Below are 22555 nucleotides of genomic sequence, written 5' to 3' on the forward strand. Positions count from 1 at the left end.
GCAGGGCTAGTGAGGCCTCTCGGAGTGAGTGGGCAGCAAGAGCCATGGTAATGACCACACAGCCTTACGGTGACAGTGACCAGTAAATCAGGTGGGGTTTTGCAGTGAGTGGTAGGGGTGGGGCTGATTGGGGGGAGCAGAAGCAGCAACACAGACATCACCCGCTGCCCTTCAGCACACTCTTAACTCTCCAATCCCAGCAGGGGCTGGGGAGGCCAGTGAGGGCAACCAAAACAATGAAGCTGCTTCGGCTTGGGCGCTGGGATGACACCAATTACAAAAGTAAAAGCAAGGAGAAGAGTTGCCCTGGGAGCTGCGCTATGTGCCATCAAGGAAGGTTCCTTGGGGCCAGGGTTAAGGAGCCAAGCAAAGTGGGGGGATGGGGAGCATGCACCAGAGTGATGGAAGCGGGGGGGGGGGGGGGGGGGGGAGGATCTGGTCTGGAGCAGAGAGGGAGGCCATCAGCACCTGCACATCCCCCACCCCAAGCACAGTCCCCCGAGGAGGGGAGGCGCAGAGCAGGGGAGGCCGGCCAGGGTCAGCAAAACCATCTCTCCCTCCCTCTCATACCCTGTCTAGTGACACTAATTGGTCTGACGCCTCTGTTATTTTAGTCACAGACTGATCCTGGATTGTCACAGTGCCACGGTGGAGTGAGCTGTGTGATTTATGTAAGGGGGAAGGTGCCTCCTGGCCCCGCTGGGCTGTAGGTTCATTCATTCTCCAGTCTCTGCTTCCAACAGGAGCCACATATTTCCTGACTCTTCTGGGGCTCAGTCTCCAGCAGCAAGCAACAGTCTGAGCCTGCCGGGGCCCAGGAACTTAGGCTGTGATCAAACCTTTTCTCCCCTCTTCTTTGAGTAGAACTTCCTCTCCTTCACCTCTCCAGCCCCAGCTGTTTCATCCAGGCAAGTCCCAGACCACAGAGCACGGAGGACAAACAGCAGCAGCCCTAGCACATAGCCACACAGGCATTAAAAATATGTTTATCTTTAATGATCCAAGATTCTGCAAGACACACGGATATACCCAGAATTGGGTGGAAATACAGCATCTCAGTGGTGCTGCTGCCAACCTGGTCAGGGTTGGGGGATGGGGTGGGGGGGGGGTCGGATGCTGGCTGGAGACCTCACAGTGAAGTCAATTCCAACCTCACTGGGAGCCTCAGTGCCCTATCTCCATGGAAACCAGCCTAGCACTGGGATGGGGCCCTAGGGAGCCCATATGAACATCTCTGAGAGGTATTTCCTATTAAAAACAACCACAGGTGCCCTCCCCCACCCAAAGCTACTGCCCAGTTTCCCCTCTTCCCCCTCCGCCTCTGCCAAGATAGAGGAAATGGAGTGACCACACACGGACAAACAAAAGTGACTGTACCCCCTACTGGGGAAGGTTTGGGATAAGGGTAGCAAGGTGGTGTGGCAAATGGGGGTGCCATGATTGCCAGGGGGGGCTAGGTGAGACCCAACCCCAGAGGTACCCCCTGTTCTAGTCAGGCCCCAGCTGCTGGGACCTAGAAAAAGGCAGCTCTTCAAGGCTGCGTCTTCCCCTTCCAGAGCTGCCCAAGGTTCAGATCAAAAGGGGCTAGGATCCACGAAGGGCCTACAACCCCAGGCGGCAGTCACACTCGCAACCTAAGACAGCGTGACCTGCATCCCACTGTTACCAGGGATGTGTGGCCCACACACCTCCCCTCCCGGCCAGCAGGACTGTCAGAGGTCCAGGCTGGGAAGAACTGCAGGGAAGACCACGACAGGGCGAGGAGGAGACAGAATCTTCAACTTGGCATCAAAACAGCAAGTTCAAAGAAAGAAAACCTTGATTTGTACAGCAGCTGCTCCTGGGCAGCTCAGAACAGTGGGCCTCTACCCACTCAGGGTTGGCCCAATAAAAAGCTGGGCAAAGTGGGGGCATGGCTGCCCTCAGGACAGTGCACAGAACTCAGAAAAGTGAGTCTACAGGATACAGGCAAGAACAGTGGACCCTGAAGCCCTGCTGCTCTTTGACACCTCCTCTACTGGCCCCACAGACCTAGACCCTGAACTCAAACCTGCTCAGGAGCAGCGTCCTTCAGGCCAAGTCTTGGCAGAGTAGACAGTTCCCAGGCAGGTCTCCGCGGAGAAAGTCCAAAAGGTGTCCCAGAAGGAACGTGTGAGTATCGCTGAAGGCCCCTAACAGATCTTCAGGGGAGATGGAGAGGAGACCGCCCATCCATCATGGGCAGGCTGCAGTGACCATGCTCCCGAGTCCCTTTCCAGAAGGAACCAGTACCAGAAGCCCAGGCACAATGCCCTGACTCAAAGACAGGGCATTCGGCAGGGGTGGGTGTCCCCTCAGGCGCTGTGTGTCTGGATGAAAGAGAGGACAACCTCCTTGGACAGCTTGTCTGGATCCTGGGGTTTCTGGGAGTCGTGCACACGGATGCCATCCCCCCACTCCCAGAAGAGCCGGCCATAGTAGCAGATGCTGGAAAGGGGGCAGGGAAAGGTAGTCAGAGCATTGCATCTAGGGGGAGCAGGCCCAAGAAACCACCATCCACCCCTGGCTGCAGTGACTTAGGGGGTGGGTGTGTTCTTATCAATGGCTCATTATGGGACTTCCCTCTGGCAACCAAAGGGTACCCAACAGGCCCCAGCTCCTCTCCCTGCCTCCCCAAACAGCTGCTGCTGCTAATTGCATCCAACTGGATTTCTACAATTACTGATATTCCTGGTTTTTCTGTGTGAGCTACTCTAATGGAACAGTATTGGTGTGGTGACAGAAACCAGTGTCAATGGCTAATTATAGGCACGTGAGGGCTGCTGGCTGCTGTCAAAACCCATGACTACCATCTGGCAAATGGACACTGGGTACTGATGAGGGATAGTTGGGACTCTGAATCCAGCGGACCAGGGCTGTCGGCATGTTCCCACCACCAGGCCAGCATCAGAACTTCATGTAAGCAGCGGCCGCTCCAGATACCCAGCTTAGGTGGGGCCTTTTCACCCAGCAGCCCCAATCAGCACAGTCCAGGCATCACTCTCCTCTCACCCGCTTACCTCTGAGGCCCATAGAGGGTTTATCCCACCCCATAGGAAGGAGGGTGATCCCAATAGGAATGGAGCCCAGCCCATGCTTAGGGGATCCCCTGTGTCACACGACCAGGGCATGCCCCAAGACGGCTGGCTGGCGGCATGGAGTAGCTGGGACTGCTGGGAAGCAGGCCTGGAGGGTGATAGCTACTTACTGAAATGGGGCAATGGAGTCTGCAGGGAGGTCAAAGGTAGAGGTCTTGGTTTTCTTATTGTAGAAGAACTTCCTCTTGGAGCGTCTGCTGAATCCCATAGTCCATGGCTCTGAGAGGAGAGGGGAAGAAGTCCAGAAAGGACACAAAATACCCAGGTCAGGTCAGTGTAGAGGCTTGCCCTTCTCCACTGGCATTCTTTCATTCTCTCCCACAAAGCACAGGCACAGAACAGCCTGGAGTGTGCAGCCTTCATCCTCAGCCCAAAAGGGCTCCAGGAGGACAAATGAGATGATCATTTCTCAGCCACCACACTCCAGTTCAGAACACCTCTGGGCCCCTGGCAAAGGGTGCAGGACTGTCAGCTATCGCACACTAAAAGAAAAGGGGTGCTACAGGGGATGCAGATGGACAGAAGCCAAGTCTGACTTTCTAAATCTGCTGCTGTCCCCCGAAATGGCCTTTTTCCAGCCATAGGGACAGTCATGTGAATATATAGCATATACCTCAGAGAATGATGCCAGCCTGGCTGCTGCCCACCTTAGTAGGGAGGCCCTAGCTCTGACTCTGGGTCAGCTGCCCTGGCTATGGGCAGGGGGAGAAGGAACACTCATTCATCACCCACCATTCACGGTCCTGACGATGTAGAGGCCAGTGGGCACAAAGTGCCGGTCGTCCCGCCCCGTGTAGCTGAGCTTCGGTGTGCCGCTGGAGCCCTTGATGATCTTCATTTCTAACCTGAGTTCCCCAGTAGATGTACAAACAGAACACATGAGTGTATATGATGAGAAAGTTACTCTGGCTTAAATCAAAATCACATCAACCACAGTATCTTATCTTGACTCAACATAAGAAAACCAAGGCAGAGACTTAGGTGAGTGTTCCAGGAGCTTAGTGCAGTACTAGGTTTAGAACTGTCTCTGAACTCCCAGCCAAACAATGGAAGCAGGGAGTAAGAGCTGCCCCTTCAATGCTGTTGGTGTTTGGCAGGGCAGGAAGCAGGGCGGGGGGGAGGGGGGGAGTGAGGAGTGGCTTCAGGGTAATGAGTAAGGGTAAAATCTGTTACCTCGGTGCCACCGGGCTTCAGTCTACCACCCATGGCATCACTGTGGCCACTGAAGAGTTAACAAGAGCACTGAGACCCAGGCCATCTCCCTTGGCCACAGCGGGTGCACATGCAGGATGAGACCTGCACACCGCTAAGAATACAATGAAGTGGCGATGCCCCCTCCACCCCTCCAGGCTCAATCTCTGTCAGCACTGGGAGCTGGGATTTATGGTGTTTCAAGCAGCTTGCTACTCTGCCCCTCGCAGGGACAATCGTAACTATTACAGCATCAATGAGCCCGTATTTCTGCTTGACACACTCCCGCCCTGCTCCCCTCCTGACAGGGTGCTGAATCAGCTCTCAGCCGGGGGGCTCTTGGCGGCAGCAGAGGCAAGGTGGGATAAAGGCAGCCAGCCTGAGCTGATTCACCACCCCTGCATCTCAAAAAAATAAACAACAACAAAAAAAAACCAGAACAAACCTGGACACTGCACACCCACCACCCCAACTCTCTTAAATCCAACCAGCTACCCTGGTTGAGTCGCTCACCTGACAAAAATCTTCTCCATCTCCTCCAGCCTGTATACCTCCTTCACCCTGTGGAGCAGATGGATAGACAGAGGGCCAGGGCTTCCTGGTGGAGCATTCCTGTCAGGGCAGCAGCTGGGAGGCAGGAGGCTGTGCCCGTCCTCACCCCCTCTACCTCAGGCCTCTGTACCACTCAGCCCACCAAGAATGACCCTCAATCTGTCCCACACAGAGAAATGCTGGGTTTCACAGCTGCCAAGGGCCCCCTGGGCCTGTCCCGGGGTGACTGCAGAGTGCAACTGTGGTAGATGGGAAGGAGAGACCAGGAAGGCATGGCAGACAGGATGTCTCTTCTCATCAGAGGCCAAAATACCAACGGCCCAACTCTTGCCCATGTTTATCTACATGGATTTTAGGCCTTTCTGTAACAGAGTTACTTCCAAATAGTCCTGATACCTATTACCAGGGGGCAGAGGAACTGCTGTCCAGGATGCAGGGCTTATGTCTGATGCCCAGTCTTCCACCTAAGGAGACCTTTGAACATGCCTTTGGAATTGCTACTGGGTAAGGTCCCTGGAGACCCAGCAACCTGATCACAGGCAGGGCCCCTGAAAGTTGCCCCTTAAAACCTGACAGGACATTTTAAGTCCAGGAAGAAATTGCTTTTCAGCTCTCAAAAAACATCAATAATGTACATTCTCACTACTGGATTCGAGTAGATTTACATTAATAAAAATGATTTTGATAAAAGTATAGACACCCCAGTCTCTAGTCAAATGAAACCCAAAATGCAGTAACATCAGACCACAGAGCACCACATAAGTTTGTTTTCCATCTCTCTGTCCCAACTCTGCTCTCACCCAGTTCTCTTCCCTCAAGGACCTAGAATGTTCACAGTACCTAACATGGCAACAAACCCTGGCCTTCTTCCAAAGTACCAGGATGCCACTCCCTCAAAAACCACCTTTTCTTTTTCATGTTCAAAAACCCTATTCCCTGGGGAAGGGAAGCAGATGGAGTATGGGCACAGGTAGTTTGAAGATTAAAAAAAAAAAGCAAAAAACTCCCATTTCCACAGCACTTTTTTCTTACTTGAAAAAAAAAAAATAAAAAGGCCAGGTGATATGCTAATGATACTCGAGTGTGAATTCATGATTCACAAGGTCTGTTAGCACTCTCAGAAGCATGTGCATCTTAAATGAGGACGCCTTAACCCCTAAGATGAATCTTTCCTGTGGGGGTTCACCCCAGTGTTGGTGGGATGGAGAGATACTCTGGGGTGAAGGAGCAACCTACCTAGCACCCCCAAACAAGTCATTCATCAAGGGTGTTCCTCCATCCCTCCCATCCCCACGGGACAGGAAAGCAGGCACTAGCCAGAGACATAATGGAGAAGGGGGATTCAGAAGAGTGAGAGAGACCATGAGCTTACCTGATGGGATTCATGTCAGGCCGACTGGGCTTCGAGAGAGCTTTCACAAATTTCTCAGCCAGCTGAATCCTGAAATGCAGAGAGGCAATCAGAGACTAGCAAGGGTGACTCCACCAGCACCCCTGTCCCCAGGTCATTTGTATTGTAAGAGAGCACTTGTGAACCGGCAACAAGACTGCCCTGAGAACAGCACTCACATTCCCCAGGAAGCCCACATGCCCCTCTCCACAGATGTCTTTATGAAGCCTCTCCCCCTCACTCTGGATGCTGATCTCCAATTTCACTACATCTTGGTTATTTTCCTGTAGTGTGCCATCAGCTATGTTCAGTCACCTCTACCTGAACTTCAACTATCACCTTATCGTATGTGGCTGCCACATTACCACAGTTGCCACAGCACACCTCTTCAGAGGAGATCACTTAGGAGTGCTGGCAGAACCATAGCAGTGTGAGATGTGCCTCCCCCACCTCCCTTAGCAAATGATTAGGCCCCCATTCACAAACAAAAGTATCTTTGTGGAAGCTGTGAGTTCCAGAGAGTTGACTAAAATGGGGCTGCACAAGACATATTCTTCAGAGGAGAAGATACCTTCATCTCCCCATAAACCTTAAGCAAACATCACCTCTGAGCTGAACAACTGTGGCAAAATGGAGCATGCAGTTATCTGTGACAACCAAGGCCCAAGCCCTAGCAAACTCGGAAATGGCAACACCAATTTCTAACCTTGCCCTTGGAACCAGCCAGTGGATAGGAAAAGGAAACTCTTAAGGCTGTCCTTAAGCAGAAAAGTGCTAAATAAGGGGTGAAGCCTTGGAGGATGATGCCATAGAGCTACCCTGCTTGCATCCCCCAACCCCGAAAAGGGCCCAGGTCAGACCGCTGGTTAAAGTGCTGCTCCCGCACGTCGCTGCCATTCAGCACAAGGACATCCAGGATGTGGATTGCACTAATCTTCCGCTGGGCCTTCCCCTAGAAGGACAAGGACACTGCTCACCATGCCAGGCATCTGCCTCAGGCCCACTCTGCCCACTGTGGGCATGCCGGCCTTCAGTCTACCTATAGCCAGGGGAAGGGAAGCAGCTCTAAACACAGGGCATTTCTCTTGCCTCCCTCCCAGCTGATTCCCAGCACCAGACAGGTTGGGCTCAACTTCTCTGCAGCTAGAGATCTGAGCTTCTGGGTAATAACCCCTCTTGAACCCCAAACCCAAGGTGGTACTACCTTGGTGCTCCAGCCAGGGCCGGGCTTCACACTCCTTGCCAATTGTTCCACTGGCTGTCTAAATGTCATCTGTGTGGCTGTGATACCCGAGCTCATGGGCAGTAACAAGGTGATTCTTTCCCAAGGGATCCCTAGTCAAAAACTAGGCCACCAGGGTGCTCAATGCACAGAGATGATCAAGGTCTCTCCTTATACTCCTAGAGTCTGTGGTCCTCCCACCTGAATGACTCAGAACAACTGCTCAGGAAAAAGGAGTAATTACAATGCCTTTCCTGACCCTGCACTCTGCCAAGTACACATACATTGTAACCCAGTAAACTTGGGGGAAAGGCCAGGTCCAGCAGTACCCCAGTCCCCAAGCTGGGAGGGCCAGAATGTGTGAGCAGAACCACCTCTGACCTCCCCTTTCAGCTCATGCACAATCTCCACAGAGAGCAGAGTGTCCCGGGGTAGCTCTGTCTTCAGGTCCAGCTTGACCCAGCGGTCTGACTGGCGGCCATCCCATGTGTAGATCTGGGACTTCTATGGGCAGAGAAAAAGGGTCAGGTCAGGCAAGCGTGGAGACAGGGGGAGGAGAGAGACTCAGTTCTCAAAAAGGCTTTCAGTTGGTGGCTAAAAGCTCATGGGGCTGAGAAATATCAGAAGAAAATGTGTAGGAGAGATCAGTCTGCTATACTTTCAATGCTAAAGACACAGTTGTCGTCCACTGCCTATCCGAAGAGAAGTAGAGAGTGGCTCAGTGCTGTTGGCAGCAAACACACCCAGCAAACAGACCTAAGTCTGTGATTAGTGACCCTCAAGAAAGACCCTGCTTGATGTATGGCTAAGGTGGGTTGGTGAGGGGTCTAGAAAGCAAGGAAGGAGAAAGTGAAAAGAGAAGAAAAAAAAGTGTGAGAGAACACAAAAAAAGTGAGAAAAGAGGAATACAATCATATGAAAAACAAGTGAGGGTAAAAAAAAGTGCAATGACTTTACTCAATTAAGTGCAAACTGCCAAACTTCCTTCATCTCAAATTTAAGACTCCGGGTTGAGGACAGGTGGTTTCTTTGCAAGACAGAGGATGACAAGGGGTGGTGGGGTTTTGCAAAGAGACTTGAGTATGGGTAGCCAGATTAGCTTGCTGACCATGCTGCTAGCCTAGAAAGCTCGATATCGTAAGAGGCAGGATTCCTTTTAGCAATGTACAGAGATGAATAAGCAAATATATGAATAAAAGTGAAAAGATAGTGGGGGTGGGAAGAACAGAGAGAGAGACTTAGCTAACTCAGAGAAAAAAGGAAATGAAGTTTCAAGAACTACCTTCCCTGAGGTCAAAGTCCTAGGTCCTTGGTGCCAGAGAACATACACCAAGTGTGGCAGGCAGCTGTCCTGATTCCCACAGACAACAAGGTTCCACCATCCCCAGCTGGGGAGGAAGTGAGTTGCAGACTTACCCCCAGGCCGATAAGGAATTTCTGCTCGCTGCCAGACACCATGCAACGATAGTCGAGCACTGGGCGGATCTTCTCCAGGGTTTTGGAAGTGAGCAGTGTGGGCTTATAGCTGAAGATGTCGATCTCAGTGCCCTGCAGCCCCAGGTACGAGAAAACAAGGCTGGGTTGGGGGAAGGGACAGGCGCTCAGTATGGGTGCCTGTATGGGGGTTGGGGCAACTGGGAGAGGCAAGGGACAGCAAGCATTTGCTCTCTAAAACACCCTCCCCCTCAACTCCCTCCACCTCCTACCTAAGCATGCACTAAATGAGATCTATTTCCATTTGCTTGCAGTGTTCCTTTAGGACCTATAAGGAGAGGCTGGCAAAGGCAAGTACACCAAGTATCTGAGTATAGATTGATTTACCAGAGTTATAAGGAAATGCCACCAGAATACAAAAGCTACTCCCTTCAATAAAACTGAAGGCAAGGACTTGCTAGTAGTTGGTTTGAGAACATTAACTGATCTTCCTCCTATTCAGAAAAATGTACATATGCTGCTCTTTTGAGGTCGTTGTGAAACCCTGCTGCCACAAAACCATGACCTGTACCAGTTAAAACAAAGCCTAGGGAAAAGTCAGATGGCAAAAAATAAAAGGGAAAAAGAATTCAGCGGACTATCTCTCAGAAACAGAACAGGGAGTAGAGGTCAGGCCAGTCCACCAGAGGGCTCTCTTGGCAGCCCCTCAGCCCTCTGCCCAGCTCCCTGCCTAAGATCATCCCACACTTCATGTCTCCCCCACGGGCATAACTCTCAGACTCTGATCTGGCCAGGGGGTGATTGCCAGCACCGCCCTTTGCATCGTAGGAACGATGAACACAACACATCTCAAGACAAAACCTCCACGTAGCCTGATGGTCTCTCGGGGAATACCACCCTATGCCAAAGGTTTTGCCTGAGGCAGCCTCAGAGCCTGGGTGGGACCTGAACAAGCCCTCCGCAGGCCAGGCTTCTGGTGGTCTCAGTGATACCTTCCACACCTAGAATTAGACCTTCCTAACATTTTATGTCCACCAATCCCAAACTTACCTGAATTAGCTCAAAGAACTTAGATTTCGGGTCTGAGGAAGAAGGAGCAACTCGAGCCTGGTCTGGTATCTGAAATGACAACAAAGAATTTTAAATGCCCATTTGAATTTTAAAATGCCCTTCCACAAAGCTTTTTTTTTTTCCCAAAAAAAGATTTATTTATTTATGCATACAAGATCTGGAGTACAGGCCAGAGGTGTGGGGGGTAAGAGGATTCACAAGAGACAGAGTGGGGAACAGAACAAGCGGATCTACTGAAATACACTGCTCAGGGGAGCAGCGGGCGAGACAGGAGAGGTCTTCTGCACCATGTGGTCAGCTCCCTGGCCAGGGATCGAACTCATGTCACAGTGGCTGGCGATAGCCTGACAGTGCTGAGATTTAACCCCTGTGCCACCAGGGAGGCCCAAGGCTTTGTGTGAATAGATACAGGTAAGGAGACAGGCTAAGACTGGAAAGGAAGAAATGGTACATAACAAAGGGAGTTAGGAAGATGAGGGATGGAGATTGATAATTCAGCAATGCCCTGAATGATGAGCACCACACATCTCAAGAGTGTGCTGTGGTAGCACACTCCAAAGGCTACTCTGTTTTTTTTTTGGGGGGGTCTCTATGGTCAGTGTTGATATACAGGGACACCACCTGCAAAATGAGGTCTGTTTACTTATCCCTGTCCTTTCTGACCCAGCTGCAGGGTCAAACTGGCAATGAAAGGGCCAAGGAAACAACTGAGATGAGGCTCAGTTGGGCTGAGCCTCAACAAGGTGGAGATGTCCAGCTCTGGAATGCTGTGAGAGTGAGCAGGCATTATCAGATCAGGGGAGACCTTAAGATGACAGGGTTGGGAGTCCATCCCATTCTTCACTATAACTTCCCCATCCTGGAACAACAATTAGCTGGGGAGATGCTCACCCCCCAAAGTCGGAGGCATTCTTTCCGGATCTCTGCCTGCCGAGGCTCACTCAGGGTCCTGGGAAAATAAAAACATCAAGTAATTAAAACCTCCAAGAGGCACAAGGAGTATATTTTCAATGTGTCCCTCAGAACCCCATAGAGAGGAAGCCTGAATGGTGAATGCATGTGACTACAAAGTCATGCTACATAGCCCAATGTGCTCATAACATCACATGGCTCTGCCTCTTGAAGGTAGGAGCTCAGATGTACAAAAAAATGGATGACCTCCCCTTCATGTAACAACAGGAAGGGGAGAGATTACCCTCCTGACCACCCTCTTCCAATTACCCACTGACACATTCTGACTTTTCCTCTGCTGACATAGGTCATACTAAGTCCATCCTGGTGGATGTCAATATGCCCCAGAAAACTGAATTAGCTTATACTCACCTACCCTCCCCACCAGAGATTTTCCTTGACCAGTCCCACTTTCCTTCTCTTGACCATTCTTTACCCTCTGTCCCTTGATCATTATGTACTCTACTCAAGCTATGCTACTCTACATCCCCAATGCACTGTTAATAATTTTTTCTGTATCCTTGTCCTAGTTACTCTTACCTACCTAAAGACAGCATAAAGTCTTTGAGAATCAGGTTTGGGGCATATGTTTAAGCAGAGTATGAGATAGAAGAATAGGTACTTTTAAATGTTTGTGGAAATGAAATGAACAAAGAGCTCAGGGGGGAGGAGCAAAACGAAAAGGTCTTTCCTTGAAATAGTGAATTTTGTAAAGTGAACAACACTCACGTGTCTTGAACAAAGGCATGAATTTTGGCCAGAGCTTTGATCTGCAGACTACAGTGGCTAGAAGGGGGGGAAAAGATTTGATCTCAGACATATTATCAAAACAACAGTTGAAAGACATCAGAACAAAGTTTAGCTACAGAAGTAGCCATCTATGTTTGGGGAAAGAGCAGGAGTTGAGGAAAACACTCCAACCACACTGAGGTACAATTTACATGAAGTGTGCTGAAGGCTGAGGGTAAACAGAACTGAGTCTAACTCTCTAGTCATATCCCAAGTCCTACAAAGGAAGGGTCCAATCCCATCCTTAAAATTTTGAAAGCAGTAGTGAACTTATTCTAACAACAAGCTCAGACTGTTCATCTAGACCAAACTGATTCAATCCACCTTCATCAACAGTCACAATTCCTACTTTAGTTCTTTTATATACACGTAATGCCTGTCATTTAATTAGAAAAGTATGACCACATGATAAAACAAGAATACTGGCAAGAAGGAAAATAATCCAATAGAGGAACAGTTCACTTTGTACCAAAGATGTTAATAATGCTGGAATTATCAGACAGGGCCCTTAAAATAATTAAAAGTTCTAATGCAAAAGATATGTAACATGCATAATGAAATGGAGAATATCATCAGAGATAAACTATACTTCAAAAGGCAAATAAAGTTCTAGAAATGAATTATTTTGATGGAATCATCAGCAGATTGAACACAGTAGAGGAAAGAATCAGAGAACTCTAGGACAGACATATCACCAGAAACCCATATAAACGGAAAAACAAATGATAGGGCATGTGAATTCTGTGACATAATAACAAACAGCTTAAAACATAAATATAATTGGAGTCCCAGAAGCAAAGGAAACAATAAGACAAAAATATTGACAAAATAATACCCAAGAATTTTCCCAAACTGTTGAATAAAATCATTTCACACATCTAAGGTCAGAGAAACCTAAGCAGAATCAACACAAAGAAAACCAAATATAAACACATCATGGTCAATATCCTAAAAACAAAAGATAAAGAGAAAATCTTGAAAGCAGAGAAAGAAAGATACATGACAACAAGGAAACAATGCTAGAAATAACTGCTGATTTATCAGAAACAAGTGAGGCAGAGAACAATAGAACAATAACTTTAAAGCACTAAAGAGGGCCTTCCTGGTGGCGCAAGGGGTTAAGCACAGGACTGTGAAACTATCCGCAACCTCTGCAGCAGGAGTTCAATGCCCGGCTGGCCGGGGAGCTACCCACATGGCACAGCAGATCTCTCCTATCTCACCCGCTGCTCCCTTCAGTCAGTCTGCCTGTTCTGTTCCCCACTCTGTCTCTGGTGAATCCTCTCACCCCCAGAACCTCTGGCCTATACCCCCGTCCTTCTATGCGTAAATAAATAAATCTTTTAAAAAAAAAGTGCTGAAAGAAAATCAACGTGGACCTCATATTCTATACCTAATGTAAATGTAATTCAAAAATGAAATGAAAATAAATGCATTTTCAAATAAACACATAGTTCTCTACTTTGGTTGTTTGATCAAGGATAAAGGATAGTCTTTTCAACAAAGGATGTTGGAAAAACTATATATCCACATAGAAAAGAATGACTTTATGCCACTTATCAAAATTAACCCCAAATGGATCTAAGAGCTAAGACCACAAAACTCTTAAAACTATAAAATTCTTGAAACTATAAAATTCTTGAAACTATAAAACTCTTAAAACTATAAAACTCTTAAAACTATAAAACTCTTGGGCCTCCCTCATGGCACAGGTGGTTGAGCAACACTGTGAAGCTGTCCACAGCCTCTGCAACGTGAGTTCGATCCCAGCGGGCCAGGGAGAAACCCACATGGCACAGCAGACCTCTTCTGTCATGCCCGCTGCTCCCCTCAGCAGTGTATTTTGTCAGTCTGCCTGTTCTGTTCCCCACTCTGTCTCTGGTGAATCCTCTCACCCTCCCACACATCTGGCCTATACCCCGGTTTTTGTATAAATAAATAAATAAATCCTTAAAAAAAAACTATAAAACTCTTAGAAGAAAGCATAGGGAAAAGCTTCATGACATTCAATTTAGCAATGATTTCTTGTATATGATAGCAAAAAGCATAAGCAATAAAACAGATAAACCAGACCATCAAAATTAAAAACTTTTGTGCATCAAATGATATAATCAATCAAGCTAGAAAACAACTACAGAATGGAAGAAAATATTTTCAATTCATATATCTAGTAAGGGATTATTTATTCAGGATTTAAAAAACTCCTAAAACTCAACAACACACAAACAACACAATTCAAAAATAGGCAAAGGCCTCCCTGGTGGTGCAAGAGGGTTAAGACACAGCAATATGAAGCTATCTACAGCCACTGCTGCACGAGTCTGATCCCCAGCCAGGGATCTACCCACATGTCGCAGCAGACCTCTCCAGTCTCACCCGCTGCTCCCCTCAGCAGTGCATTTCAGTCAGTCTGCCTGTTCTGTTCCCCACTGTTTCTGGTGAATCCTGCTCACCCCCTGCACCTCTGGCCTGCACCCCAGTTCCTGCATGCATAAATAAATAAATCTTTAAAAAAAAAATAGGCAAGACTTGGCATTGACAATTCTCCAAATATACAAATGATCAATTAAGCACATAAAAATATGCTCAACATCACTAATCAGTAAAGTCATGCAAATAGGTACTACTTCTCACTCAAGAAAACAGCTATTATAAAAGGGGGAAAAAAGGACAGTAACAAGTGTAGGTGAAGATGTGGGAAAAGTGAAATCCTGGTACACTGCTGAAAGGAATGTAAAATGGTGCCACTACTATGCAAAATAGTATAGCAATTCCTCAAAAAGTTAAGCAGAATTACTATAAGGCCCATCAATTCTACTTCTGGATATATACCCAAAAGAACTGAAATCAGAAACTAAAACAGAGACTTGCACACCAATGTTCATAGCTAAAATGTGGTACCCAAAGGGCAACCAACAGATAAATGGGTAACAAAATGTAGTAGGTACACAGAACATGTAGCCTTAAAAAACAATGAAATTCTAACACATGAAATCTGTCCCTTCCACAACTTGAAAACATTATGCTAAGTGAAATAAATCAGACACAAAAAAATAACTTTTTATGATTCCACTTACATGTGGTAGCTAGAATAGGCAAATTTTACTCTGCTCATAGAAAAACAAAGTATAATAGTCTACCACGGGTTAGAGATGAGGGGATAGGGAATTATTATTTAATGGTGTTTAACAGTGTTTCTGCTTTAGGGCCTCCCTGGTGGCACAAGGGGTTAAGCACCGCACTATGAAGCTATCCGCAGCCTCTACAGCACGAGTTCAATCCCCAGCCAGCCAGGGAGCAAACCACATGGCACAGCAGACCTCTCCTGTCTCGTCGCTGCTCCCCTCAACAGTGTATTTCACTCAATCTGCCTGTTCTGTTCCCCGCTCTGTCTCTGGTGAATCCTCTCACCCCTTGTATCTCTGGCCTCTACCCCAGTTCCTGTATGCATAAAATAAATAAATCTTAAAAAAAAAAACAGGGTTTCCCCAGTGGCGCAGGGGTTGAGCGCTGAGTTGCAAAGCTGCCCGCAGCCTCTGCAGCGCCGGTTCAATCGCTAGCAGCCAGTGAGGGTCCCACATGGCGCACAGACCTCTCCTGTCATGCCCACTGCTCCCCTCATCAGTGTCCTCCATCTGTCTGCTTGTTCTGCTCCCCGCTCTGGCTCTGGTGAATTCTCTCACCCTCCCGTGCTTCTGTCTGTACCCAGGGCTTGTATAAATAAATAAATAAATCTTTAAAAAGAAAAAAAAAAAAGTGTTTCTGTTTTAGATGATTAAAAAATTCTGGAAATGTACAGTTGCAGGGGTGGCACAATATTCATGTACTTACTACCACTGAATTATATATTTAAAAGGGGTCAAAATGGTGAATTTTACATTATGTGTATTTACCACAATAAAAAAAAAAAAGACTCAAACTTTTTTAACTTATGCTTATCAAAAATGCACTAGTAAGAAAATGAATAGGCAAGTCACAGACTAGATAAAATATTCACATAACAAATACTTGATATAGGACTTGCATTCAGCATTTATAAACTCCTACAACTTAAAAGACAAATCAAATTTTTTAAATGATTGAGAGACTTGAAGAGAGACTTCATAAAAGCCTACAATAGCCAATAAACAAATGAAAAGGCATCCAGCATCATTAATCACCACAGAAATGCACACTGAATGCACAATAATACAACACTACACCTGACTAGACTGGATAAAATGAAAAACAACAACAACAAAAACTGACAAAGCCAAATGCTGACAAAGATGCACAGCAATCAGAACACTCACACTTTGCTAGAGGGAGTAAAAATTGGCACAACCACTTTAGAAAACTATGTGACATTCTAGAAAAGTTAAACACACATCGGGACCTCCCCTGGTGGCGCAGCGGTTGAGCGCTGGGCTGCAAAGCTGCCCGCAGCCTCTGCAGAGCCGGTTCGATCCCCAGCCACCAGGCGAGGGTCCCACATGGCGCGCAGACCTCTCCTGCCGCCCGCTGCTCCCCTCAGCAGTGTGCTTCGGTCCTTCTGTCTGTTCTGCTCCCTGCTCTGGTTCTGGTGAATTCTCTCGCCCTCCCGCGCTTCTGACTGTACCCAGTGCTTGTATAAATAAATAAATAAAATCTTTAAAAAAAAAAAAGTTAAACACATATCTACCTCTGACCTAGAATTTTCACCACAGGGTATTTGCCCAAACTAATGAACAATACACTGGTCCACCAAAAGCCCTGAACAAGAATGTTTGCAGCAGTTTTCTTCATAATAGCCCCAAACTGAAAATACCACAAGTGTATATCAACAGGAGAATAAATTATGGTATAGCCACACAATGGGTATTTTAATTCAACAATAAAGAAGGAAGCAACACAACAAAAATGAATCTCAAAATCATTATGGTGAGAGGGAAAAAAAGCTCGATATAAAAGTGTATTCATGATTCCAAATAAGCAAAACTAACCTGTAATGATAAGCATCAGAAAAATGGTCACTTCAGCATTTATAAACTCCTACAACTCCCAATCCAGGGTTGACTGGGTTGGGACACAAAGAAATTTCTGAGGTGACAGAAATTTCTTTTTTAACCTTAATAGGGATGTAGGCTACATGGATATATGTATTTGTCAAAACTAACTGAAGTGTACACATACAAGCTGCATTTCACCAATGGAATTATACCTTAATTTTTAAGAACAAGAAAGAAAAAGCAATTGATTATAGTGTTACTTAAACACTTTGTTAGATGGCAGTAAGGCTTAATGAAAAGAAATCCTCTGTTACAAAGCTCTGGCTTTGCTGATTCTGGGCGGATCCCCAGGCCTGTTTCTTCATTAAAATGTGCTGAAGCTTAGTATCAACTCCATCTTAGTGCCTAGCATTTCTATCAAGATGACAGAACTTATGTGGCAGTACTAAGGGGAATTAAAATACCTTGAGATGATGGGAAAGAAGAGGATAAAGACTTTCTTTCCATGACTGTCCAGAGCCACCTTCTCTGGAAGACAGGATGGCACACTTAGAAATGACCTTTCCAGACTGTTGGGCCCCCTCAGGAAGCACTTTCATTGATTCACTGCCACTATATAACTCTCAATCTACCTCAAAAAACCTTTCTCTAAGGCCTGCCCACCTAGGAAAATGAATCAACAGTCACAACTCAACATTAGTACCAATAATGGGGAGAGGAAAAAACAAAGAAGTTGGAGGAAAAAAACAAACCAACATTTAAATCATCCATCTGGGATACTAATGAACTAGCAAAAGTTTTACTACCAGAAACTTCTAAAGCATGTTGTATACTTGCTTTCCAACCATCTCCTGCCTCCAAAGGCAACAACTATAATGGCTTTTCATAAACAAAAGCAATTAAAGGGAAATTACTCCTGCTTTTACAGACATAGGATGAGGCTGCCCTCTGTCAGGTTTCACTAACATACTCAGGTTCATGTGGGCAGGGCTATGTCAGTCAGGTATATCTACCCCATCCTCCCATCCACCCCTGGGATGGGAACAGGACAAGAGTCTTCAAGGTACCCCAAATCGCAGAGAACCCTGGAAATAGCAAACCAATCCCAATTGTCAATTTGTCAGGACTGACAAAGTGATAATAAGAGCCAATCATTCAGTCCTTCATTCATCACTCTTCCTTGATACCCAGCAGTATCAGCAAAAATTTGTTTACCTCTCATTGGATCGTATCATGTAGTCAGTAAACTCATGGTCTCTCTTGATCACCTCCAAGGGGACCACAAGGTTGACATCAGAATCAGTGTTCCGTAGCTGGTTGAGTTTAATGTTCACTGAGAAGAGGTAATCCCGCACATCATCTATGCCCACCTTCAGGCCCTTGCACACCACATACCTGGCGGGAGATACTCTGTCATTCCACGAGGCAAAAGCTTCCTCCCCACACATACCTTTCCCCCAAACTCTTGTTGAGTCTTGAAACTAAACAGCTTCTCCATTCAGCCTTAAGTCTTTGTACAAAGAACAGCAAAGACTCTGTGTAGCAAAGTCCACCTCAAATCCTTCCTTTTTTATGTTGGTCTATATTTCTATTCTCTATGGTAGTGTTTCCCAATTGCCTTGTCCCAGGCTGGCTGTCTCATCATCACCTGAGGTGTTAAATTACAGATCTAATGAATCACTCTTCAGGACAGGGTCCAGAACTTTTTGTTTTTAATGAGCCACCTAGCAATTCTAATTGGCTGCATCTCCTTGCATCATACATGGCCATGTATCCCACCTGGGCTGCCGAGTGCCTCTGGCTGGTTTTCCCTTGCACTTTCACAGTCCATGTGCCTCCAAGTAGCCTTTCTATTGGTCACCTTCCCCCTCCTGGACCTAGTCAAGGATACCCCACATAAGCGTGAATAAGGCTTATGAAAGAGGTGGAGGCTGACAGGCACACTAGAGAACCAGTAAGATTCAAATCGTGACTCCTACTGACTCCAATCACTTATCTAAAGTCAAGTTTTTTTAAAGTAGCTTGAGAGGCAATGCCAGAGAGATGCACTAAGATCTGCGGTTCTGACATTCAGCCAACTAGTCTAATAAAAACAGAAGAAGGCCTCACCTCTCGGAGTTGGCAGGACGGCTGGTAATTGGCTTAAAAAGGCATACACGTTCAAAACAGCAGTACAGCAGGTAGATGAGCCCCACACTGAATGGTGTGAAAAGGTCAAAGGTTTTACAGATGAAGTGGCCTCCTGCAGAGAGAAAACACCAACAGTAGTCAGTGGTTTCTATTCCAAGAGGAGGTTCCATTAGTCTTAGGGAGTGAACATGACACAATTCAAAGACCCTAAAATGTGGGTCCATGAAGTCAGAGGTAGTATAATTGGGAGACTCAGCTTTTGAGGGGACTCTGGGAATTCTATAGCATTTTTGCCCTAAATTCTTCATTTAGCCACCTGATACCTAATGTAAACAGATTTTTTTTTTTTTTTTACTTCCAAATGAAGCCTGTACATACGCTTGTCCGGTAAGACCTCTAGTGGGTCCTGGAGTGGGGAAACAACTGAGGAAGTATCACCTGTCCGGACAACAGACAGCGCCATGAGGAATTGACAAAGGAGCAGCTGCTTGCTGAGAATTTCTTGCAAGTTCTCCTGTCCCTCCACTGAGAAACCCTAAAATGAGAACAGAAAGACTGGGGTGAGAATGCAAAATGAGGACTGAAAAGAGCGTCCCTAGTTCATCTTCCTTGGGATTTCTTGAAATGTTTTTATTGATTTCTACCGTGTGAATTATAAAGATGCAGACGTGTATGTTTTAAATTATTTTATATTACTTTGGCACGGTCCTACAGCTCATTCTGGATGAAACTAGCACTAGAAAGTAGGCCTAACTACTAGATCAATGTCATTTTCTTGTTCTATCACTGCCATGATATAAAACCAAGTCTGTTTTTCCAAGGAGATGATCCAGAAAATTTTGAAACTCATATGGGAATCCAAGAGAAGAGGAAGGCAGAAAAGAAGCAAAATACTGACTAGTCATAAGCCAACTACAAAATATGAAATGGAAAAATGTGGTGAGTCCCACAAGACCCAGGGAGTACATATGCATGAATACTTTGCCTGGATTCACTTGGCCACTGTAATGACCACTGAACAGGGTCCCATCTAGTGACAGGAGAAAAGTTAGTACAACTCTGACAGTCACAATAATCTCTTTTTCTCTGCTGACAAAGGATTTACTCACAAAACCCACCTTTCTGTCCTAAACTCATGGATCTTCTTCCTCCAGCTGGTGGACAATTTGGCCAGGGTTTCTGTTCAAAGAATGCCCATTGCTATTGCTGGAGTAATCCCTCCCCGAGATCCCAGCAAAATGCAAAGAGCCAAGCTCATATAAAAGAAAAAGGTTAGGGATTGGACAAAGGACAAAAGGGAATTGTTTAATGGGTACAGATTTCAATTTTGCAAAATGAAAAAGGACTGGAGATCTTTTGTGAATATATTTAACACTATTGAACTGTACACTTAAAAATAATTGAGATGGTGAATTTTATGTGTTTTTTAATCACAACAATTGAAATAAAAAGTAAAGGAGATTGGCCTTCATTAATCTGCTCCAGTAAGAATAGGTTACCCAAACACAGTCCTATTAAGGCAAAAGGTAAATGATTAAAAACCAAAAATGTTTAACAATGTCTTCAAGATTTATAGATGCTTCTCAAATTCTCAAAATGTATGCCAGTTTATAGGGTCAATTGAAAAAAAGAGAAAAAGAAAAAAAAAAAAAAAAAGATCAAACCATGCCACCAGCCTCTAATGCCTAGGCAGAAAGACAATCCTTGAGTGTGCAACTCTAGCCACCGTAATGCAATGGTTGCCCCCCATATCTGCTACTCTCTCCTCTCCAAGTTTATCTATCCATTTTGCACAATACTTGGTGAGACAGGGCATCTTCATATCCCTGCTGACACCCTACATACTGCTTCATCTTTCCACATGACTACTGCTTGAGTGGCCACCCATGGAACCCCCAGAGGCTTTTCTCAACTCTAGTCATATGACCCTGCAGCAACTGCCACAATCTCTGTCCCTCCTAAATGGCTCACTCCAAAAAAGATTACCTGGCATTAGATTACTGGGAGAGAAAGTTGAATGGGACTCTATACTGCCCAAGGACAGGGCTGCTTAAATATTCACTTCAGCCTAGCCACTGACAGGCTCCTGTTGATTCCCTGAGCCACTGCCTTTGATGATGTGGTCATCTGCAGCCTATTCAGGGGTTTAGGAGTAGTGACATATAGACAGCTTCTGCCAGGAGCAGTACCCAGGGGACAAATGATGGAAATGCTTTTGCTGGTCAGCAGTATCTAGTTTATTTTAGTCATGGTACTCCCATCAGTGTCTCACAGCCAACAAAGGCATCTTTGAAAAAGTGTGAGGGAAAGTTCACTTGCTCCAAGCGAAGTTATTCCCAACACAGCCTATACCAAGTAATCACTGAAATGTGTATATGAAGAATAAAAACATACATCCGTTACTATCTGAACAGTAGGGGCAGCTAAAGAACCAAATCAAACAAAAGCAATTTAAAAGCCTCTGACATAATAAATCCTTTATGCATTACCCTGTGGAGACAGCAAATCACCTACCCCATCGGCCATGAGAAAGTGAACACCCTTGCGGTCTGTGTTATCCAGCACAAAATTCCGAAAAGCAGTGATGTTCTCCGGGCGGGTGATATCTCCATCTCCATCAATCCCACCCTCACCTGGCAAGACACATGATTTACAGTAAGCTCATGTGCTATGCGCATCGCAAGAGCTGGAATCCCACATCAGCTCTCTGGAACAGTACACACAGGTAGTATTCATTTGTGGGCCTTGAATCTCAGGAGAAAGTCCCTGTGAGGAGCAACTCATGACAGGACTTGTTTGGCAAGGTTGCCGTGCAGTGATGAACCAAGAGGCAAAAAAATAGGGTCCTGCAATAATAAACCAGAATCCAAAGGAGTTGATCAGCCAAGAGTCATCACTGAAACAGAGGGCCTTAAGACCGAAGTTGTGCTGAAGCACCTACATTTAGGAACCAAAGTGAATTTTTTATAAGAACTATTAAGAAAGGACTTTGGATTTGCTGCCAATCATAACAGTTGAGACAGTGAACTGCTAGGTTCAGGGTTTGTATTTGTTAATAACCCTGCTAGTCCTCAGCTGGAGACTAGGCAGTTTCATTAACTCCTGTCACCAGAAGAGAAGGAAGCCCTAATATGGCTTTGATGAGAGTCTGCCTATCCTGCAGGCCTGGAGTAAAAGGACAATCTAGAGGGAAGCAAGACCTTCAGGACATGGGCTGAGAATTCCAGACTGAGAGACCTAGGAAAGAAAAGACGCAAATGGATAACTGCTTCTGATCTAAAATCCCCACAGAGGACTATCCCTGAGACTCCCTAGTACCCTCCTTTCCTCAGTATCCCTACCATAGTAGGGCTCGAAGAGCTCACTGGAGGCCGAGTAGAAGTCCTCCAATTTGAAGTCATTAGGGCCCTTCAGAGTCATTCCAAAGCCCTTGGCATGCCACTTCTTCCTCCACAGCACATACTCCGAGAAGCCACCTGGGCCTGCGCAGACATCAGCAAAGTACAGAAGTTCAGCTTCCCGGTCCTTCACCAGTGGTTTCTGCAAAGGCAAATGGAGAACAGGGGAGGAAGGGGAAAAAGGATGGCTCAGTAGTGAATACAAAGGAGAATGCAGGGGGGAGTAAAATAAACCTTTCAGCAAGCACTATACAGAGCTCCCACCAGGGCCGAAACATCCAGGAAATAAATGCATCCTCTGTGATCAGCAATTTCGGAAGCTGCCCATCCCCACCTCAAAATTC

At 46.3% G+C, this 22555-nt stretch overlaps 1 protein-coding gene across 1 annotated transcript in view; it reads right to left on the minus strand.

Annotated features, from left to right (window-relative positions):
• Positions 1-2132: 2132 nt before the first annotated feature.
• The window catches only part of CMTR1 (cap methyltransferase 1), a 41495-nt gene continuing 21072 nt past the window's right edge, over positions 2133-22555 (minus strand). The window contains exons 8-23 of the mRNA XM_084229109.1: positions 22155-22353; positions 21328-21446; positions 19252-19348; positions 18793-18925; positions 17899-18078; positions 11657-11713; positions 10868-10925; positions 9956-10024; positions 8888-9019; positions 7853-7975; positions 7110-7201; positions 6232-6300; positions 4821-4868; positions 3849-3961; positions 3227-3335; positions 2133-2466 (exon numbers count right to left, since the gene is read on the minus strand). Coding sequence (XP_084085235.1) covers positions 2334-2466; positions 3227-3335; positions 3849-3961; positions 4821-4868; positions 6232-6300; positions 7110-7201; positions 7853-7975; positions 8888-9019; positions 9956-10024; positions 10868-10925; positions 11657-11713; positions 17899-18078; positions 18793-18925; positions 19252-19348; positions 21328-21446; positions 22155-22353 — 1731 coding nt within the window. The 3' untranslated portion in view covers positions 2133-2333. The remainder of the gene's footprint in view (positions 2467-3226; positions 3336-3848; positions 3962-4820; positions 4869-6231; positions 6301-7109; positions 7202-7852; positions 7976-8887; positions 9020-9955; positions 10025-10867; positions 10926-11656; positions 11714-17898; positions 18079-18792; positions 18926-19251; positions 19349-21327; positions 21447-22154; positions 22354-22555) is intronic.

The sequence above is a fragment of the Talpa europaea genome (assembly GCF_964194135.1).
Source record: "Talpa europaea genome assembly, chromosome: 2".
NCBI classification, from domain to species: Eukaryota; Metazoa; Chordata; class Mammalia; order Eulipotyphla; family Talpidae; genus Talpa; species Talpa europaea.